The 17,843-nt window shown below is 43.2% G+C and overlaps 1 protein-coding gene across 1 annotated transcript in view; it reads right to left on the bottom strand.

Annotated features, from left to right (window-relative positions):
• The window catches only part of LOC147727443 (serum albumin-like), a 217,678-nt gene that overhangs the window by 178,619 nt on the left and 21,216 nt on the right, over positions 1 to 17,843 (bottom strand). Inside the window, exons 3-4 of the mRNA XM_086961515.1 lie at positions 14,990 to 15,122; positions 3,940 to 4,154 (exon numbers count right to left, since the gene is read on the bottom strand). Coding sequence (XP_086817641.1) covers positions 3,940 to 4,154; positions 14,990 to 15,122 — 348 coding nt within the window. The remainder of the gene's footprint in view (positions 1 to 3,939; positions 4,155 to 14,989; positions 15,123 to 17,843) is intronic.

Here is a 17,843-nt window from a genome sequence, read left to right as displayed (position 1 = left end):
AAACAGACACTCTTGGGATAACAAAAAGTGTAGGGATTCTAAAAGTGACCTGGTGTTAGCGGTAAAAGACAAGGACATTCAGCTTACCAAGGAAACTGGGGCAGTATATAAAAAAATCATGGTTGAAACAAAGTCAACATGGGAGTTAGACAGATGGGAAGCAATTAAAATGGCCTTAGTTAATAGAGATATTAGAGGCTTTTGGAATTTAGTGAGAAACGGGAAGTCCGAAGGCAACTCAGCAATTGAACCGAACCTGGGGGAGGAAGTCTGGAGGATGCATTTTCAATCATTATACTCCAAACCCGTGGACCAAGTTGTCTCAACTAGGGATCTATCTATTTACAACACCCCCCAGGATAGTAGCGTTCCTACTAGTACTTTAAAGGAGGTTACTGCATCATTAGGTAAAATGCTCACAGCCAAAGCACCCGGCCTGGATAAAATTCCTGGCGATTTATTTAAGAATGAGATATCTGTGTGGGTACCATATCTCTGGGTGTTATTTAATGCTGTCTTACAGGGGATGGCGCTACCCTTGACTTGGGTAGGCACAGAAATCATCCCGATTTATAAGAAGGGCTTCGCGCTTAATCCAGCAAACTACCACCCAATAAGCTTAATTGACGTGACATAAAAGTTATTTGCTCACGTGCTTTTGGGTCGATTGCAGTCTCAAGGAAAAAGATGTTTTAACACCTCTACAAGCTGGGTTTAGAAGTAAAACTTCAACTATTGACCAGATTTTTAGATTGCAACTGATCCACTGGAAAACAGTGACCTTAGAGGGCGGCAGTCTTTACCTAACCTTTGTGGACCTTAAATCCGCATTCGATATGGTGCAGCGAGACCAGCTGCGTGCCTTCCTCCTGGAAATGGGAGTACCAGTGTACTTATGCCATCTTCTGAAGCTTCTGCATCAGGATACGTATGCGAGAATTAGATATGGTAAGAATGGGGAATTGTCAGCTCCCCTCCCAGTAGAGAAAGGGGTGAGACAGGGCTGTGTGCTTGCACCGACCCTGTTTTTTCTCTTTTTAAATGGTTTAATAGACACTCTGCTTGCGGTAAAAGATCTAGACTCACCAAGGTTAGCTGATCGTAAAATTCCCACGCTTATGTTAGTGGATGACATGCTGCTACTCTCCAAGTCCCCTATGGGTATGCAGCGTGTACTGGAGGAGTTCTGTAAATTTTGTAAGCTGAGGGATTTGGTGATAAATATTGAAAAAACGAAATGTATGGTATTCCATGCGAATACCAGCAATTGCCCTCAGCCACTAATGGATGGCAAGCCCCTAGAAAGGGTTTCTACTTTTGATTACCTGGGCCTTACACTCAATGACAAGATGGATTGGGGGACTCAGATAAAGAAAGCAAACCTAAAACTCACACAATCTATAGGGGGCATTCTCAAAGTTTATAAAAATTGTTCCCTAAAAGCTGTAGGATCACCTGCTGAAATCTATCAAATTCAGGCTAGGGGAGCATCTCTCTATGGTGCGGAACTGTGGGGCTTTTGCCCCTCTAATGCTATTTCTACAACTGAGAATATTTTTCTCAGACAACTCTTGAGCCTACCGAAAAGCACTCACTTGACTCCATTGAGGATGAACCTGGGGATTGCCCAGAATAGCGACTTAATTGCTTCTCGCCCACTTTTATTTTGGCGCCGCTTATGGAGTACGCCTGAGATACTACACTACAGGGAGGAACTGATGGACTTAATGTCTATCTTAGGAGCAAGGAACATCCCATGGTTATCATATATTCGTAAGACATGTTTCACCTTGGGGAGGTCAAACATGTGGTTAGTGCCTGAGGAGACCTGCTCCTTCAGTATGCCATTAAAGAACATAAACTAGCTCAACTCCTGCAGAGTACTAATTCTTGCTCTTAGACCTCAAGGTTACTGGACGTCAAACAGCAATATAAACTTGAATTAGAGCTCGATAACATCCAACCATTTCTTGCCAAGAAATTGTTCTTGCAACTTAGACATGGTGTGCTTCCCCTGATAGCATTCACTAATAAATGGAAGGGGAACCCCAAGTTGAACTGCCCTGGGTGTGGTTTGACCAAAGAATCAGAACTCCATGTTCTCCTCGTCTGCCGGATTAATAAGGTCCAAATGGGTACTTCAGTTGCGTAGGAACGTGGGAATTAGAGATCACACTGAGACATATAGGATATTAAAATATGAGACACACCCAGTAATTGTCTTTGCAACTTCCAGATTCTTGCTTGCAATGTGGCATATGCATAGAGCCATTATCGAGAACGAGTGTTGTAGTACAAGTTAAGCGTGTCCATTGAATGAGTCTGTTGCTAGCTCTAAAACTGCACCATCACCCATGAAAGATTTTGCATAGAAAGGAAAGGGAAAGAAGAAAAGAGAAAAATATATATATATATAGATAGATATATATCTATCTATATATATATATAGTTATTTTTTACCTGTTTTTACTGCTTTTTATACTATTTATTGTACTGGTTTTAAATATTATTTTATCTAAGTATATTTGCCCTGTCTGATTGTTACTTTTTAGTCCTTTTAAATGAGATACGTCACCCTCTGGCATGAAACCACCTGACACTTTTGTACTTACCGCGTTTATGGTCCTGTTAATCAAACCTCGTAGTGTTTTTTATAATGTCTAAATTACTGTGCAATTGGAATTCAGTGTCATATGTATGTCTTTTTAAATTGTACTTTTATGGCTTCGCGCCGAAATAACGTTTTTCTGAATCTGAATCTGAATCATAGTGGTGGAGGATGGACATTTAGGCAGAGAACAGCAAGAAAACAAATGCACATGATGGAATGATGAAATGGAAAGAAAATAGCAGTTCCATTAATGTAAGCAGTGGAAGGATACAAGTCATTCAATCAAAAGGATGGTAAAGAAGCTATGTTTCATTGGTGGGACAAGAACAAGAAGAGGAAAGAAACTCATTGAGTAGGAAGCAACCTAATGAGAGTTACAAGAAAGCCATGCAATGATAAGTAATAGACTGGCCCAAAGCCCACTCTAAGTTTTTGGTATGGTCCGTAGGGTGCCTTTCAACAATGGAAAAAAAGCTGTCTGCAGACGGGGACCAAAAAAGAGACTTATGAAATAAGGAGATTGATTTCAGCAGCCATCACAACCAAACAGTCAACACTATTGAGTTTTTCACTGCTCTTGTGAAAATAAAATACTTGTATTAAAAAATGCAAACAGATTTATACATTTTGTATTGAGCCCTTACATATTTCATTGTACACTTTGTACCCAATCACAAATGACCCATACATTTCAGATATAACAGTGCATCTGTTAATCACTGCTACTGGGGCACAAGGTAAGTAGTGGGTGTTCAATTTCTACCTGATTAAATATTTCATACCATGGAATGAGGAATTATATAAAATCGTGCATGAATTCTTTAGATCGGTGTTGCTTAAATAAGGCCGAAATTTGCCCCATCCAATTTGTGGCAGATTTTACACACAGCAGACTATGGGCCAGATTTATTAAAGGGTGTTATCCATTCTGTGTCTACGGGAAAATGTGTTCATACATTTGGCCCTAATTCTATAACTGGGCTCACTTTGTACTCGGTTCAAAGTATGGACTTAATGCTGAAACTGTATATGAAACTGGGTCCATGGTTACCACAAAATGGCCGCATGCAAATCAAATCAAATTACCAAGAGCAGATGTTTACAAACAAACAAGAGCGTTGGGGACTAAAATGTATGATCAGAATCCCGAACAAGAGCCAGATTGTGTTTTAAATGTGTTTGATACACGAAGACACGATTCAGCATTTCACATCAAATTCATACACCCACTCATCATGTTTTTAATGAGGAAACTATCGATGTCATGGGGCAGTGCAGGCGTCATAGAAGAAGGACAAAAGGAGTAAGGCAAAGCCCGCAGTACTTACTTTAGTTTAAACGCGATGCTATCTTCCGAATGTGACTTGCAGAGCTCCCTGGCTTCCGGTATCTTGTAGGCGGGTACCGCATCTGGGTCAGTAAGTTGATGCGCCCTGAAGCAAGCATATCTGTCTGCCCGTGCTTTACCACAACAGTCTTCATGCCATGGGTATTTCTCTGCATTTTCTGGACGTCTACACATTTCATCCATGACAACTGTCATCTGGAGGAAAACATACATATTTCTTACATGCTTCACTTTTCTGAATGTTGTCTTTAGAGAGTATTTTAGTGAGCAAAGAGGCAAGTTAGCATAATCAGTGCTTAATTTGTAAAATATTAAGTGCCAGGGCTCTTACCAGGAGGCCACTGTGGCTTGCACCACCCATCGCCCCTGTCATTGCTACCAAAACAACTACTAACCATCTCTCTCACATGTAAATGCAACAGTTCATATTATTCATGGTCCCCAAAGCTAAAGGAATGGCTGGGGATGCAGGTATTAATCATTTTTTATGTATATTGTTTTCCTAAACAACTGTTATACTGCTCATCTCTAATTTACATGAGCAGCACCACCTTGTGGCAGACTGCCCCCTGTGTGGTGTTGACAATTAGGTGCTGAGCACTGAAACCAATTAAGTGCCAGTGCAGAGCACCGGAATGCTCATGCTCAAATTAAGCACTGCATAATCTTTTGCTAGGGTGAAGGTACATAACCACCGTCAGTTCACGTTTGCTGTACATTGACTCTCGCAGATACGCTTATGTTACTTTTAAGTTTACCTTATCTCAAACATTGTGGTCTCTGTTGTTTGCTCAGACGTGTGCTCCCCATAGAAACACACGCACACAGGTTTTTGTTTTTACTAAGGTTTTGCTCATGTGTTGTTTAGTGACACAAACCATTATGTTGATTTACTTGTCATTGTAAAAGCCTGTCGTGCTGGGCAACTTTGTACATCACCAAATGTTCCCAGCTGCAACCCAGGGACATGAATATCAATAGTCCTGTAGTTGCAGCAGCAGGGCCTAGGTGTGTGAGGTGCTCACTTTACCTAAATAGTTGTTCTTTTTTTACCATAAAACCAGCCCAATTTCTTTGCTTGCATGAGGGCCCATAAACCCTTGTTCCACCGCTGGTGTAATTTTCATTAAATGGCATTGTTGATTTGGTGAAGAGGTGGGGATGTACACCCAACTCCCTGTTATTTTCCCATGTACATGACCTGTAAGGGTTGGATGTAGGCAAGTATTAGTGGCATGCCTCTAAAAAAAGGAGGCTGTGCTAGACATGTCCACATGGGCACTAAATTGTTATTCAAGGCCAGGGGCGCAACTTCCGGGGGAGAGGTGTTACACCCACCCCACGGTAAATGTGTTCTGTATTAAACAGTTGGACACATATGCTTTCAGTTTGGTACGGTGAGGTTTCTCTCAGATTTCACCTGGGATTGTTACAAGCACACACAGTCAAAACCATATACACACTATTGGAAATGGCTCTTTCTAGGGAGCTTTCCCCCGACTTTTTGCTTTTCTCCTTCCCAGTCTTCTGCTAATCTGGGTGCTAACCTTAGAACATGAGAGTATTTGGCACTACTGTGCAGTGTCAAAGCGATGTGCTCATCGTATACATACTGTGGAGCCGTGTATATATGATAGGCTGATTTGAGTAGGCTGTAAGTCCCTTGTTATGGGATAAAACCTATATCAGGGGCATGTATTTTGAATGCACCTCTGTGGGCCTGCTGTACTGGTCATGCCATCCACAGAGGCAGCTCATCGATTGTGCCACAAGTTTGCCCTGGTGGGGCCTGTGTACAGGGGCTACTGTTCCTCGCTTTGTAATTTAGCTACGTGCCACGATTCTGCATGCTTCCTGCTACATCGGAGATCACCCTGGTCACAGGGTGCCAGGTTGGGAAGAGGTTGGGCAGGTGTGTGCATGCGTTACTTGTAAGAGTTATGAATGACACCGGGTAGTGTGTTCTGTATGATGTGGCCTGCTTCTCGCATTGGATTACCATGAGGGGGAGTAGAGAAAGGCTATTGAGCATTATTTCTTATGGGCAATATAGTACCAGTATAATGTTTTGTATCAATAAGTTCATAATGGCAAATCATCTCCAGTAGTGGGAAGGATCTTGACATTACAGTGCTGGAAATGTCACTTTGGGACAGTGCGCATTTCAAATTGGTTGACTCTGTGTGCCTGGCCTGTCTCCTAATTCACAAGTGGGTGCTAGCATGACACAGCCACATCTGTGCATTCCTAATGGAAGGACATAAACTAGGGGTTCATGGAAAACTGTGGACCTCTGATTCTGAGAGGCCTTTCTGTGATGGTTCCGTGTGGTTGGAATTTTCACCTGCAAGGAGCAGGCTCTTGGCCCCACTAAAGATTGTGATAAACCTCCCGGGCTAGGATGGAAAGACAGTACAAAATGTATAGAGGGCCTGAGCATGTCAAAGGTGGCCTTTTGAATTGATTGTATTTTCAAATGCCATATTGCCTATACCTACTGGAGTTTCAACCTCCAAAAGTAGAAACATTTTTGGAATTGGAACCATACTACTCTGGTTTGATGCTGGGACATTGATGAAGAATCATTGTGGACAACACAGTGAGAAGACCTGAGGGGTTATGTGTGCCTTGTAGGCATCTGGAGCTGACTGTCAGGGGTCTTTGCCTCCTCTTGAGGGGAAATCAATTCTCCAGATGTGGAAGTGCACCAGCTGCCTGGGATGCAACCTGTCTACAGGTGACATAGAGATCTGGCCCTCGTGCAGGTGCCGTCAGGCGCCTGGAGTTCTAATCTGGATGGATGAAGCTAAGTAACTGTTTCTTTCCACATTTGGTTGTTCCCACTGTCTAGTCTGCAGGGCGACAGCTATGTACCGTTGGCTGGTGGAGTTGAAGGACTGAGGCGCTGGGTCATGAGGCGTAGTCAGAGACTCGTGACCTTTTGACCTTCCTGCTATAAGAAAGTCTGCAATTGCATATAACTGTAAAATATATATACAATGTGTGTTTTGATTACAATAGAGAAGTTTGTCAATTGTATATAACTGTAGATCTTAAGTATAATGTGTATCTCGTTTTGATTTCAGTGTTTGTGTGCAATATAAAGCTACGTGTTTTTATACATATGGTGTGGAGTATTTTTGTGGTGAATCCAGTGTGTTGCGAGGAGGGTATTCTGCCAATACTTTACACTCGAGCCCTGAGGATAGGACTGACTGCACGGCACCAAGCTACCAGAAGGTGAGCACAGGTTATCAGGCAAGTGTGTCATACTCATCCTATTTGGAACTGCGGATTCTGACTCACTCCGAGGCATCTCAGCAAGCCTGAATCCGCTGGCTCTAACATTTGGGTGCAGCGGTGGGATAGGACGTACGTTGGCACAAACCCAACCAACACAGTTGTCCGCTACGAGTCTGATATACAATATTGTTTTCTTGCCTTGAAGGGTTGTTTTTTTTTGCTGTGGTTTGACATTTTAATTTGGAAACCTTTCTGTGTGCACAAGAGTCATGTCTAGGACTGAAGAGCTAGCCGTAATACTTGCTTTGGGGAGTTTAGCAGGAATGGGAATCTGGGGAGGTGACCCAGCTCAGGTGATGCCACACAGACCCACTGTGTTCTTTTAAAGGCTACTGGGTTAAGGGGGTGTTGCAAAAGTCACGGAGGGTCTGACTGGTGGCCAGAAGTGCACCTAGAGATTCAGAGGAGAGTGAAGTTGCGGAAAATGTATGACAGGGTACCCCTCTTGAAGCTTTCCAAAATCAAGAGCTACAGGGATGTGGTGTGGCACCCCCCAGGCAGGAAGCAGTGTTGCCTCTAAGTGTCAGTCCTTCAGGAAACTGGGGTGCAGGCGGAGAGAAAGGGGCCTTGTGATGGAGCCCAGTAGATTCCAATGGTAATGCAGAAGGGCAAGAGCAGAGAGAAGGCATGGCATGGAGGCGAGAAAAGGGATGTTGGCTCTAGGGTTGAGTGCAGCAGGGTTGGATTTCCAAGCCAAGATGGCTAGGTCATCACTAGGTGGTGTCCGTATATCAACTGGGTCAAGTGCAGGGGCTGGACAGGCACTAGGAGAGGAACCTAACATGGATGGCTCCGGTCATCCCTCATCAGGGGTAAGGGTGGTACGTATAAGCGTGAGAAATTGCCCGTGGAGTTGGGAGTTTGGGAAGGCCATATCTCTTCTCAATCGATAAGGGAGAGTAGGGGTGGACCAAGGTCTAGAATGCTTACTACTCAGCCCCAGGGTGCGGTGTACTCCATGCGGGAGCACCCGGGGAGGAGTCAGGGCAGTATCAGGATGCCTTCAACAGAAGGGTCTTCCATAGTGGAGTGATAACGAGGGAGGTGGCTGACACATGCATCACCACCGTTCAGGATACAGGGGGTACCCCTCTTCAATAGAGGGGTGTGGGACGTCCTAGCAAGAGGTTCGGGGTAGAAAGATCATCCCTGTCCAGATTCTATCCAACAACAGTGTTGTGACCCCATCATGGAGGCTCAGGAGACATTCCTGATCTGATGATAGGGGGGGAGAATAGCAGAGGTCCTGCTCTCAGGTCGATCACCCCTCCCAGAGAATGACCCCAGTTGGGTTGGGCAGGAACCTGGTCCTGGATACTGGCGGTTGTAAGTCTCCTTTTCTGGGTTACTTACCGGAGAACTAAGGTTGTCCGGGGCGAGGACAGGAGTCCGACCCCCAGGCTAACAGGAGCAGTGAGTTGAGCCTGGTAGCACTGGGTTGAGCCTGTGGGGGGGGGGGTTCGTAGGGGAGGCTTGGTGGGCCCAGAGAAAAGCTGGGATGGGTAAGATGAGGTTCCAGGGGATGCAGAGTTGGCAGGTTTCACCAGGGGAGGTGGGCCATTGTCCAGGGCCTATCACTCGGTGCAGGGGAGTTTGTCAAGGTATTGATTTAACTCCCCTGGCTTTTGGCTGGGTGAGGAAAGTCCTGGAAATGGCCCTTTCTAGAGTGCCTTACCTGGACCTTTTTTTCTTTTCTCCAGTTTCCCCTAATCTGGGTGCTAGCCTTAGGATTTGAGTGCTGTGCTGTGTCAAAGCGCTGTGCTCATCTTATACATACTGTGGACCACTGTATATATTATGGGCTGATTCAAGTTAGCTGTAAGTCCCTTGTCATGGGGTAAGACCTATACCAGGGGCATATATCTTGAATGCGCCTCATGGGCCTGCTTGGGCCATCCATGGAAGTAGCTCATCGATTGTGTCACAGGTTTGCCCTGGTGGGGCCTGTGTGAACGGGCTACTATTAGTCTGTTTGGAATTTAGAAAGCTATGTTTCAAGGTTCTGCATGTCTTCTGCTAAATCAGAGTTCTCCCTGATGACAGGATGTGGTACTGGGAAGAGGTTGGTCAGGTGTGTGTATGTGTTACCTGCAAGAGTTTTGAAAGACACCGGATGGTGTGTTTGGTACGATGGGGCCTGCTTCTCGCATTTGATTAGCATGAGGGGGTGTAGGCAAAGGCTGTCAATCATTATTTCCTAATGGCAGAATAGTAACAGTGTAGCGCTTGGTATTGATGGGTTCATAATGGTGAATCATTTCCAGTACTGGGAGAGAGTTCAACATTACTGTGCTGTAAACGTCACTTTCGGACAGTGGGCATTTTGATGTGTTTTACTCTGTGCCCCGGGCGGCCTGTCTCCAAATTCACAACTGGGTGCTAGGGGGACAGCCACATCTGTGCATTCCTAATAGAGGGACATAAACTAGGGGTTCATGGGAAATGGGAGACCTCTGACTCTTGTGTGTGCAAGGATTTGCAGCCATCTGAGGTGCTGGGACGTGAGGAGTTCAAGGAGTGCGGGGGAAGGTGGCAGAAACTGAGAGACCCCTCCTTGGAACCAGGGGACTGTGCTCACTTGTTCTCCAGAGCATGATGTGTCCGAGGGGTGTTGGGGGAGCCAGATCCAAGAGCTGAGATTGACTTTCGCCTCCAGATCAGGAGGACAACAGTGCTTGACATTGCGGTCTCTATCCGAGGTCATTGGCTCCTTCCCCCTGGACTCATGCCACAGGGTGCTTTGTTGTGGAAAACACTGTGACGAGACCTGAGGGGTTTCGTATGTCTTGTGGGTATCTGCAGCTGACTGTCCGGGCGCCATGGCACGTCACACCTTTGCTTGAGGAGAAATGATTTCCCCAGAACAGGTAGCACCCCAGCTTTCTGTGTCACAACCTTTTGTCTATGACGGGAATAGTAATCCTACACTTGTGCAGGTGCCATCAGTCACTTGGAGGTCTAATTCGAATGGACAAAACTAAGTAACTGTTTCTTTCCATGTTAGGTGATTCCAAATGTCTAGTCAACAGGGCGCTAGCCGGGTCAACGTGTATTATTGGCTAGGTCCAGACAATAATTGTAGTCTTCCGAGCACTCAATATTATCAACAAAAGAGAGTCTTTATGTAGTTTTCATTCTTTTAATGTTCACTCTGCATCCACATCAAATCCAATTCTCCATCAAAACGATTGCTTGCAACCAACGCGCGTTTCGTCAAGTCCGTGTAGGACAATCTGACTTCCTCAGGGCTAGCTAGTAGTAATTGTCTACCCTCGGACCATCCAAATGATATTCCTTAGAAATTTGGGTCAATTTCCTTCTCTACACGTTCTTGATCATATAGTGGTAGGGTTATTGTATGTACGCCAGAGTAAGAGACGGAAAACGATACTGACTAAATGACACGGACTCCTGTCACTGATCCTTTTTAACACGGAGGATTTTGAAGATACAGAAAGAAAAAAACGCATATGTACAGATACTGCAAGTTAAGGAATTGATTGGAAAAATACATTGAAATACTGATTACAAGTGAGGATTTGGACAAAAATATACGCGCTGGAGATACATACAATAACCCTACCACTATATGATCAAGAACGTGTAGAGAAGGAAATTGACCCAAATTTCTAAGGAATATCATTTGGATGGTCCGAGGGTAGACAATTACTACTAGCTAGCCCTGAGGAAGTCAGATTGTCCTACACGGACTTGACGAAACGCGCGTTGGTTGCAAGCAATCGTTTTGATGGAGAATTGGATTTGATGTGGATGCAGAGTGAACATTAAAAGAATGAAAACTACATAAAGACTCTTTTGTTGATAATATTGAGTGCTCGGAAGACTACAATTATTGTCTGGACCTAGGTTTGCCTTGGGGACTGTGGTAACCAGCCCCCACCTCTTCCTGAGCACCTACTTGATAATCTGTTTTGCTACATAAACCTTGACGTTGTGCTGTGCGCTCCTTATAGCCGTTACCATTCCCTCTTTTTGTGTATTATTGGCTGTTGGAGTTGAAGGACTGAGAGGCTGGGTCAAGAGGGGTAGTCAGAGAGTGAGGACTCGTTGACCTTTCTCCAATAGGAATCTCCAACAATTACATATAACTTTAAAGTGTACATACAATGTACACTTTTCAATAGAGAAGTTTGACAATTGACTCTAGAGTGTATATGTAATGTGTATCTCATTTTGATTTCAGTGTGTGTGTATGTAATATAATAACTAGTGTTTTTATACATACAGTATTGAGTCTTTTCTGGTGAAGGCAGAGTGTTGCCAGGGGTGTTGTTGTGTCAGTACTTTAAACTCGAGCCCTGATGATAAGCTTGACTGCTCGGGCCAAGCTACTTGAGGGTGAGCACTGGTTTTCGGACAAGTGTATTGTACTCATTTGGAATGGTGGATTCTGACTGGCTCTGATGCGTCTCAGCCAGCCTGAACCTGCAGGGTCTAACACACACTCTCTCTCCTCTCTGCTTTGAAGTTCTTAAAAATGAAAAATGTTGGTTATTTAAACAAATATTGCGTTTTAAGTATTGCTTACAATCCGCACTGCTCTCCCTTCCCACTGACCCGTTATCTCTCTCATGCCCTGCTTCTCATGTATGTATTTAGCCGATATGCCATTGTGAATGCTTAACTCGTTCGCTGCGGCGGCTATTCCGCCGCGGCCCTAACAGGGCGGGGCGGCCGCGCGTTGGCCGCATGCTGGTGACAGAACCGCTCCGTCACCAGCCACGGTTGGGCTGTCCTCGTGACGGAGCGGTTCCGTCATGGCCCTCCCCGCTCAATAGAACGCGCCGCGCAGGCGGCCGGGCCATGACGGAACCGCTCCGTCATCAGCACAGCCCAACTGCAGCTGATGACGGAGCGGTTCCGTCATCAGCATCGAACGGGTTAAAAAATCTGAAACTCACACACTCCCAATCTCACTGACAAAGCTACGCCCCTCTTCATGGCCTCCTTGTTTTGGCCATTCAGGGATGAGCATTTCTGCAGTTAACCACACCAACTCGATTTTTCTTCATCCAGTCCTACCAATAAGTAAGTTATGCCATCTTTGGCAGGCCCTTTATTATTTCCCAGATGCAGGCGTGCAACAATCACCAATGCTATAGATACATTTGCACTGATGCCCAGGGATGTGAAAGGCTTCCTGATGCCCTGTTTTGTTGATTCTTTACTATTGGGGCCAAAGCCCTTGCTTGCAAGGCATCATTGCTATGTTGATGCACAAAATGAAAGCCCCTTCCTTAAGGAGACCTGTGAGTAGCTTCACTCTGTCTCTCTAAGAAGTCCTTCTTGTAAGAAGCTCCATGGGTGTACCAATGTCTAGTCTTGGATGAGAGAGGACGGAAACAGGACTGGAAAAGAAGAAATGTAGAAGAAAAGAAGTGTAATTGAGAATGATAGTAGGTAATCCAAACATCATCAAATCCACCCTCTTTGACACCCCAATTCATAAATAACAAATACACAGTAGCAGCAAACGAATTTGACTGATAAAAATATATTAGGAGCAGTTAGAAAAATAAATGGAATAAAAAATTACTCGCTAGCAGCACCAAATTCTGCTTTTCCAAATTTTGATTAGACTAGGTACAAATCTCATGTGAGAGGATGAGGAGAAAAAGGACCAGTGAATCCCATTGAATCAAAATGAAGAATGTGGCGATATATGTTGAATTTCAAATGTCTAATCCAAACCAGAAGCAAACAAACCCCTCCTCCCAAACAAACAAACCCCTCATCCCAATCCCTCTTCATGCAACCTTAGCATCGGGATATGGAGAACTAGTCACTTTAGAAAGTAATAGTTGGAAGAAGGATCCATTTCTGTGAATTAACTACATAGTGTAGGGTGAAGCCAGGACACTCCCGATTAACGCACAAGGGCTTTGATAACGTAAGAGCTGCCACTTTTGGTCATTGCTAAAATTCCGCCCTCTCAAGAGATTGAGAGAGAGAGAGAGAGTCAAGTTTGGCATTGTCTGCTCCAAAGTAGTAAATTGAGAGTAGGGATTCCTGACTGGATTTAAACATGCCAAGGAATTTCTGGCTCAAGCTCTGGCAAATTTGGAAGTAGAGCTCAATCTTTAAAGAAATACTGTTGCAAATTTAAAAAACCTTGAGAAGTTATACACATGTACATTTCAATTGAAATGGATGCATGGTGTGAGCATCAACATTAAGGAGCAGGCTACTCAATGTAAAAGGAAAGAGCTGTGCAAATTGCGATTCTCTAAATGCTTTTGGCGAAACTGGTAATTGCAAAAATTGTGATTTCGCATTTTGACTTTGCCTTTTGGGATGATACATCCCAAAAGGCTTTTTCCCATTCGCAAAGGGGCAGATTCTGTGAATTGTTATTCTGTTATTAGCTGGTGTCATGCCGGGATACTCTTTTGAGTAGCTGTGTGTATAATAAATTGCAATCATCATCATCAAGCATTTTGTCCGCAAACAGTGGCCGATCACTCATGCAGGCGTCCTGCATCGAAAACAGACACATTTTGACATTATAGAGACAAAATGATCTAAATAGGAGTTGTAAGACATTAATAAGATTGAATGTGTAATAGAAGAATTAAAGATTTGTAACTTAATAGGAAGCAGACAATGTAGCTCTAAAGACAGAGTGATACATATAGTGTGAGAAGAGTCTCAGGATACTGTGCCCACCCAACGGTTGGAGTACAGAGAACTGCAATAAAATGGTGAGATTAAACATGCAGGTGCAGATGCTTACAAAGGAGCATGTTCCACAGCAGAGATTTTGAAAAAAAAGAGTTTTCTTAATTTCTTCAATTAATTCCTGATTCTGTGAGCATTGCCAGAGAAAGATATGTGAAGAGAGTGCTTGAACGCCGCATGGACAGAATTCTTGCGATTTTGCTGAATATGTTGTGGGTCCCTCCAGATATGGCTAGCTTAGGGGAGAAATATCTGGGAAATTGGAGTTGTAGACTACAGCTGACTAGGAGCGGTGCACATTGAAAGAAGCCTTTGAGATTTGTCAAATGCAGGGACGAAGGAGTCGACTTTCCTAGGGTCTGATTCACAAATGTGACTTTTAAATAATCTACACTTTTGCATGAAATTTACTACTTTTTGTCAGTTCACAAAATCCCAGGGTACATTTATTCCAAAAGAATATTTTACACTCTGATTTGTGAATAGCTAAATTGTTGTAAACTTACGCAAAAAATTCAAATTACTCAAACCTTTGTAATTCAGGCCTTGAGTTTTTTAAAGAAACCTGGCAGCAGCAGTAAGAACAGCTCTACAATATATCCCTAATAAATGTTAGGTGCTAACTCCTATCTCCACATTGGTTTGCCATTGACAAAATGTCAACGTTACTAAAACAATTTGTTGTTAATCAGATCTTAACCGATTTTCCAGTTTAGTGCAAACAATACATCTGGCCGTTTTATTGATTGTTCTTTAAGGGGCATACTTAATTCACCAGGCAGTTATACTGATTTATATTTTGCATGAATTTCAAACTACATAGCACACTAAAATTTTCTCTTAGGCAAGGTGCATTTTGTGCCGCTTGGACAGTTCCATACAAGGTATCATGAAGGGTTATCTAATCTACTCGGGGCCTGGTTGGTAAGTAGTATGCTCCTGTTCCAGTGGAAAATATGTTCCTGAGCAACTATGTAATTAACACTTAAGTCGGACAGAACGTCATAAAAAATAACATATTTCCATACCACTGTTTGTCCGCATTCCCCTCTTAATACCCCTTTAGCACAAATCTCTGCCAGCTCTGTCACATATTTCACCCTTTGTGCTTGCTCCTCAAAGGGACACAGCGGGAGATTCTGGGCAAATATGATCATGGCTCTGAAAAAGAAAAAAAGCATTGATTAGAAACAAATTAACCACATGCGTGCGGGGGTTATTTTTGTGCTAAGCTGCTTTTTTTGCAAAAGCCGCGTTACATGACGAGCTCAGCTCGTCATCAGCACACGACCACCGTGGCTGATGACGAGCTGAGCTCGTCATCAGCATTGAAGGGGTTAAACACAGTAGGAGATCATTTTGAAAATGCGCCAAACGTTCACGTGAATTTGCACACGCCACAATTTTGGGCCAAGAACATGAACCATGTTGTGGAGTTGTTGTACATGATGATTCTTTAACACCTGTTGTCAGAGGGGCACACTTACAAGCAAACCCATTTTTTGATGTGCTAGGGCTATTGGTAAGAGGTCAGATGTGTGCCCAGTTTGGATTGTTAGTTAATATTTACAAGGTTTGGTTGGAGTTTGTTTGGTCTCAACTCAGAACCCTGTCTTTACCACTTCTTGCCTGACGTGGTGGTTGCCCAGCCCCTAAACTCAATGTTTGTTTGCTGGAGGATATTCTACCTGGGACATTCTGCATCAGAAATCAACACACCTAGAAGACACAAAGGGATAAACCTTGCCTCACATAGAGTTAAGAAACTTCATCTGCTATGTAAAGTGTGGAGTTGCCTAACTTTATAAGTAACATTTTAATGTAGCTCATTTTGGAAAATTAGTGGGAACTACAGTGTGTTAAACTTTTTAGGGCTACAACAATGGTGAAAAACAAATAGAATTTAAATGTAATTTTACAGGGAAAGTTGGGAAGGTTCCACAATGAATTTCACTATAAGGTTGTGACAAAAGAGAATAGCTCAATTACTTTTGATCAATAGCAACAGTCAAAATTGCATTGACTTGAAGCAGGCTTCTACATTGGCATACACCCCTCTCAGTTTCAGGCTGGTCGTGCAAAATGTGTTGTAAAAAAGAAGACCTTTGTCATACATTGACCTGCAAGACAGGTAGGCATGGTAAATGATAGGTGAATGTGTGAGCCTGGGGTGGGCCCATTGAGGCATGTGTCCTGGCTGAAAACACTAACTGCATCTCCACTTAGAGGAGCCATAGATGGACAGGCTGAAACTCTGCCTCTACGGCATTGCTACTATCACCCCATACCTGAGTGACATTCTGAAATACAAGGAAGCAGCCAGGTGTATAAATATTTGGGACCTGCAGTTGTGGGCTAGATTAAAGCCTTCCAATTGACCAGCAGTGGTGGTTTCACTGTTTACATCTAGAATCCTGTACTGTGATAACCTTTCACTTTGATAATGCTTGCATGGCACACCCCATTTAGATGCTACAGCGTTCTCCACTTCTGGAATAAGGGCTATTCTCCTCTGTTTCACATGCAGTAGACTCCTTGCATAATATCCTCAAGATGGCACCTTCTATGTGCCTACAATTGCTTGAGCAAGCGTACACTTTTCTGAGTGGCGAACATAGAAAGCATGAAGCCTGCCATGTGCACTAGAAATGTAAAATGCTTACTTGCAGAGGAATTGTTCGGCATCACTACAGATGCAAATAAAAGCAAAGCTTCTTGTTATGAAACAGTTAAGAGACTGCCGTATTTAAATGTACACAAGAAAACCATATCACCTCCATAATATAACATGGGCTTCTCAGCATTTAGGTTGCATTTTCCAGCAACTATATCAGCAAATGTAGACATAGCTGATAAGCATTATAAGAGAAGGTGTCAGCACTTCTCACAAAGAGCATATACTAACAAATGTTCAGGGGGTGGCATTGTTAAGTGATTTGCAAATAGCAATGTGAATCAAATAGCAATGGTTAGCCCTTCATATGACTGTAAGGAATGGTATTGCAAGGTGATTTGTGTACCTTACACTAAGATACATTCTAAAAACTAAAGTGCTACATTGTGAACTGAGATCATATTGGGCCAGGGAATTTGGCCAAAACAAAAAGAGCTATATATTCATTAAATACATTTAATCACCATTTCTTCACACATATCAAGCTCGCATTTTGCTCCTTTACACACTCTCTTACTTTCTTTCTCCTTTCTCCTCTCCCCATCTCCTAATCTCTGTTCCCACTGCCTCTCTCAGTCTTTTCGACCCATTATGTTTGCTACTGCATCAATCGTCCCCTTACTGGTGCCTGCTCTTTCTTGCTTTTTCTATTCAATTTCCTTTCTTTGTCTCCTTCGCCTCTTCTTTTCAAGAAACTACTTTATCTTTGTGTCTATCATCTCTGTACTTCTCACTTTTTTTATTCGCTTTCTAGCTGTGAGAATCCATAAAATCCCCACCAAACCAATGTTTCCACACTTCTCCCAATAAAAATGGAACTCCAAATGTTCACCAAGATTTATGCATTTAGTAAAATAATTACATAGAACCTCATAGCTGCAATTCATTTGGTATGACCATAAATTAGATAAAGATAAAGCAGAATTTCAAAGGAGTCTGTAAATTAAAAAAGCAGATGAATATTACACAGATTGTAGATTACAATATATAAAAGTCAAAAAATGGTAGTCATTATTTTGCAGAGATGTCTTCGCGATCAAGTATAATCCAAATGATTGCTGTCTCAGATGCCCTGATAATGGTTTCCAGAATATTTGGTTCAAGAAGATGAATCCTCATTGTGTTACCCTGTCAGACTTATTTAGATATAAAACAATTTTTGAAAGATGGATAATCCGGCATAGCAGCCAATGTATGACATTGCAGGC

The sequence above is a fragment of the Lissotriton vulgaris genome, chromosome 3_1 (genome assembly GCF_964263255.1).
Source record: "Lissotriton vulgaris chromosome 3_1, aLisVul1.2, whole genome shotgun sequence".
NCBI classification, from domain to species: domain Eukaryota; kingdom Metazoa; phylum Chordata; class Amphibia; order Caudata; family Salamandridae; genus Lissotriton; species Lissotriton vulgaris.
Note: the sequence above shows the minus strand (reverse complement) of the source record. Positions and strands in the feature narration are given on the sequence as shown.